General features: G+C 41.6%; 1 protein-coding gene across 1 annotated transcript; it reads right to left on the bottom strand.

Moving 5' to 3' along the window:
• Positions 1 to 3,232: 3,232 nt before the first annotated feature.
• LOC138613373 (probable inactive protein kinase DDB_G0270444) lies at positions 3,233 to 4,273 on the bottom strand. Its single transcript, XM_069687035.1, has one exon. It carries the CDS (start codon positions 4,271 to 4,273, stop codon positions 3,233 to 3,235), a length of 1,041 nt encoding a protein of 346 aa, XP_069543136.1.
• Between the last annotated feature and the right edge of the window lie 202 nt (positions 4,274 to 4,475).

The following is a 4,475-nucleotide window of genomic DNA, read 5'->3' as shown; positions in this document are numbered from 1 at the left end:
TCAGGAATGTCGAATAACGAGCTGCTCTGCATTTCTGTCTACAGAGGCATGAAGCCCCCCCAATCCACCCCCTCCCTCCTCAGAAAGGTAACCACAAAAACCAACATTAATTGGACTTTATAAACGAACTTAAACTCACGATGAGGACCAAACAGCACGCCTTCTTCTCCTGCAGCTCAACAACATGTCAGATGAAGTGTCAGATAACCTCCGCTGGTTTAATGTTTTGAAATGTGCAGCAGTGACAGGAAGTTAAACATGTCAGAAAGCACAAAGACCTCACTCTCCAATGCGGTGTGGATATTTCTTTGTCCTTTTTTATTTCTGTGGTTCTCAAAGTGGGTTCCTAGGACTCCTCGGGGTCCACGAACCATAGCCTGGGGGTCCACGAGATAATCATAATAAATTTATAATAAATGATATTACTGTGCTGTATCATAGATGAGGACCATTTCTGCCAATGAACAAGCCTGTTGTGTCCATTACTCCCGTCCACGTTAGCTTAGCGAATAGAAACTGACATGATTGTGACGTGTGACTGATGTGAAGAAGTACAACTACTAAATCTCTCTTTTTATGTTCCTTGAAACTCTTCTCGTTACAGGGATATTAATGCCAGCATACAGCAATGTGACATAAAGGAGGGGCAACAGACAAGTTAAACTATGTTCATAATTTCTGTGGGAGAAGAGAAGGGCTTGATATTTGTTCTAAATTAAATGTTATTTTATATGAAAGTGTTATTGAGTAAATGTTTGTCTTTTTTTATTTAGTTTAAATCTGAGATCAAACTCAACTCTTATAGCATCCTCACAGTCTAACACTTCATACTGTGTATACATGCATGTTAGAAGGTGCTTCTTACACTCATTGAAATTTGTATTCAGTAAATCAGAATCAAAATCAAACTTTTGTTCGGCTCTGGAATAAAGAGGTTTTGTGATAATGATATTAAAGAACTTAGAGATGCAAATATTTGAGCTGTCACTGGTTTTGGATCATTTGGGGTGTTACCACATGGTTTCCTTATTATGGAATCAGATGAGAACAGCGCCGTCTGGTGGCCTATCAATGGTACTTAAACTAATTTCACCAACATGAAAGCTTCAGAAAAACTCAGGAAATCAATTTTACTGTAATCATATTGTATATGTGCACGGAGAAAGTATATATACTTCTCCTCTATTTACCTCTCACCGTCAGAGTTCATGCCTCATACTGTCCTCCCCCCTGTCTTTAACACAAATGGAAGACCAAGAAGGTTTTATTGTGAAACTAACCAGGTGAACAGATTATTTGTGCATCCTTACATAAATTCTGATCATTCAAAATATTGACCCTATCAGAGGGCTCACACCTGTCGCTCTCTTGCTCTCCCTGAAGAAAAGGACTGTGGTTAGAAAAGTTAAAGGTCATCATTGTCTGCAATCTGCTCATAAGATGAGAAACATACCTTTAACACAAGCGTTTAGACCTCACCTGTGGCCCTTTTCTGTTCATGTTGTGTCGAGTGTCTTCCTCTCTCTTCTTTTCCCTCCGCTTCTCTTCAGGTGTTTCATCTTTCCTCTCTCCCTCTCTTCAATGCAATCCTCTCATTTTACACCTTTTTTCAAACTAAAAGCTAATAATACCTTTAAAGCTACCCTTTTCTATCGCTTGTCCCCTGCATGGAGACTCTCGTCACTGCTCTTCTTTGTCTAGACGGCCGGACAGGTCAGAGGTCACATCTCCCCCAGATCACCCTCACTCTGTGCAGACACCTGCCTTTAATATTATTCAGTCTATTTACTTCAACCTCAGATAAACTCAGTTCAGTTAGATAAAATACATTTTAAGAGAACATTTGATAAATTGGAAGAAATTTAAATGGTTTAGATTCAAATAAATAAACACTTCAACCAATGCAACTCTAACTTCAATGAAACGCCACGAGTAAAACACTGACGGGTGTTTTGGACGGCCACATTTTAAAGACGCTACTGTAGGGGGAGTCTTTAAAGACAGGTGCTTGGAGGTTACACATTTTAAATATGACACTGAACGTCACAGGGGTTTTAAAGGGCAGAGCTTTCACAGCCTCACAGGAGGAGCAGGACGAGCCATGTGCTGCTGGACGGACAGAGGACAGACGTCTGAGTGAAACATTTCCCCATCGGAAGCTACAAACAACAACAACCTTCAGACCGAAAGTCACATATTAAAGAATCAACAAGTACTTTAATGCATTAAAACTCCATTATAAGTAAACTGAATTAATTGGATTACACACAAGCTGAAAATCATCTGATTTTTGTGATAACACACATGGAAACATCTGAAACAATCACTTCACACTTTACATGAGCTCACAGACACTGATAATGATAAAATATGTTTCAGATTAATAAAATTACACTTGAAATACTTAGATAGATACTAAAATGTTAATGACTTGACCTGCGAAAATAAACAGTCAGGTTATTATTTATTATCAGCAGTAAATGAGCACACGAAGGATTGGTGTGTAGAACGTTTTTAAAGGACAAATATCGTACAATCAGAGAGACGGAGCCAGGTGACAAAAACAAAGTCTCACACATCATGAAAACATGATTTTAATTATTTACACACCTACAGTCTGTTAAGAGACAAACAGGGGGCCTATAGCCTACAGGTAGGCCTACCTGTTACTGAGCGACACCTCCTCCAGACTTAATATGCGTATTTTGAATGAAGTCGTCGGTCTCTTTTCTGCTGCGTCACCGTCATACGTCACAAACGTGCCGGAGACAGGGTTAGTAACCAGTGAAGATGTTACGGTGATTAAGGTTTGGGTTGTTCAAGGGAGAAAGGGGGCGGAGATTAGTGTGTCGACACAGGTTTTGTGTTCCAATCAATGCCAATCAGAGCCGAGGCGATAATTACCTGGGTTGAAATGCCGATTGTAGCTCAGGCTAACGACTAACCTTTGTTACACATCTATTAGGATAATAATGACCTACAGAGGCTTATAATTCTAGCTAATAATGTTAACATCTATTAGCATACTAATGACCTACAGAGGCTTATATTTCTTGCTCTGTGCACCAGTCAGTTAGAACTGAAGAAGCCTTCCAGATTGGAGGTGAAACATTTTCAAGAACTTCAAACAAGTCCAGTTGCCTTTTGGATTAAACTCAGAAATACCATGACCTGGATGACTGAGAACCGTCACAGACACGCCTGAGCTTTCCGGCTTTTGGTTTCCTCATTGTTATAGATCCTCGTGCGGATCCTCGTGCAGATCCTCATGCAGATCCTCCTGTAGAACCTCGTGTAGATCCTCGTGTAGATCCTCGAGCAGATCCTCATGTAGATCCTCCTGTAGATCTTTGTGTAGATCCTCCTGTAGATCCTCCTGTGGATCTTTGTGTGGATCCTCGTGTAGATCCTTGAGCAGATCCTTATGTAGATCCTCGTGTAGATCCTCGTGTAGATCCTCATGTAGATCCTCCTTTAAATCCTCCTGTAGATCCTCGTGTAGATCCTCGTGTAGATCTTTGTGTAGATCCTCCTGTAGATCCTCCTGTAGATCCTCCTGTAGATCCTTGTGTAAATCCTTGTGTAGATCCTCGAGCAGATCCTCATGTAGATCCTCCTGTAGATCCTCCTTTAGATCCTTGTGTAGATCCTCGTGTAGATCATCCTGTAGATCCTTGTGTAGATCCTCGTGTAGATCCTCGTGTAGATCCTCGTGTAGATCCTTGTGTAGATCCTCGTGTAGATCCTCCTGTAGATCTTTGTGTAGATCCTCCTGTAGATCCTCGTGTAGATCCTCCTGTAGATCCTTGTGTAGATCCTCCTGTAGATACTTGTGTAGATCCTCGAGCAGATCCTCATGTAGATCCTCGTGTAGGTCCTCGTGAAGATCCTCGTTCAGATCCTCGTGAAGATCCTCGTTCAGATCCTCGTTCAGATCCTTGTGTAGATCCTCCTGTAGATCCCTGTGTAGATCCTCGAGCAGATCCTCCTGTAGATCCTTGTGTAGATCCTCGAGCAGATCCTCGTGTAGATCCTTGTGCAGATCCTCCTGTAGATCCTTGTGCAGATCCTCGTGTAGATCCTCGTGTAGATCTTTGTGTAGATCCTCGTGTAGATCCTCGTGTAGATCCTTTTGTAGATCCTCGAGCAGATCCTCGTGTAGATCCTCGTGTAGATCCTCGAGCAGATCCTCGAGCAGATCCTCGTGTAGATCCTCGTGCAGATCCTTGTGTAGATCCTTGACCCTTCCTGAGTATTTCTGTTTCTGCCTCATCCTGACACCTTTGGATTTTGTTCACCTGCTGGCATTTTGTCTCTTTGTACTTTGCCAAGAGAATTATTTTTATGTATGCCTCCTGATCTGTGCTCCTGTGTTTCTTTTTGCCTATGAACTGTGACAGTCTGGAATAAACATGTTTGTACTAATGGTCAGGAATAAGTGTCTCTCATCCTCAGCAGGCTGCTGATGTTATTTA

The sequence above is a fragment of the Semicossyphus pulcher genome, unplaced genomic scaffold (genome assembly GCF_022749685.1).
Source record: "Semicossyphus pulcher isolate SPU_LCO1_2020_fin unplaced genomic scaffold, fSemPul1.0.p SCAF_8, whole genome shotgun sequence".
Classification (NCBI taxonomy): Eukaryota; Metazoa; Chordata; class Actinopteri; order Labriformes; family Labridae; genus Semicossyphus; species Semicossyphus pulcher.
Note: the sequence above shows the minus strand (reverse complement) of the source record. Positions and strands in the feature narration are given on the sequence as shown.

Excerpts from the sequence above, each read along its gene's own strand:
- LOC138613373 (XM_069687035.1), bottom strand. The coding sequence starts at position 4,273 with ATGAGGCAGAAACAGAAATACTCAGGAAGGGTCAAGGATCTACACAAG.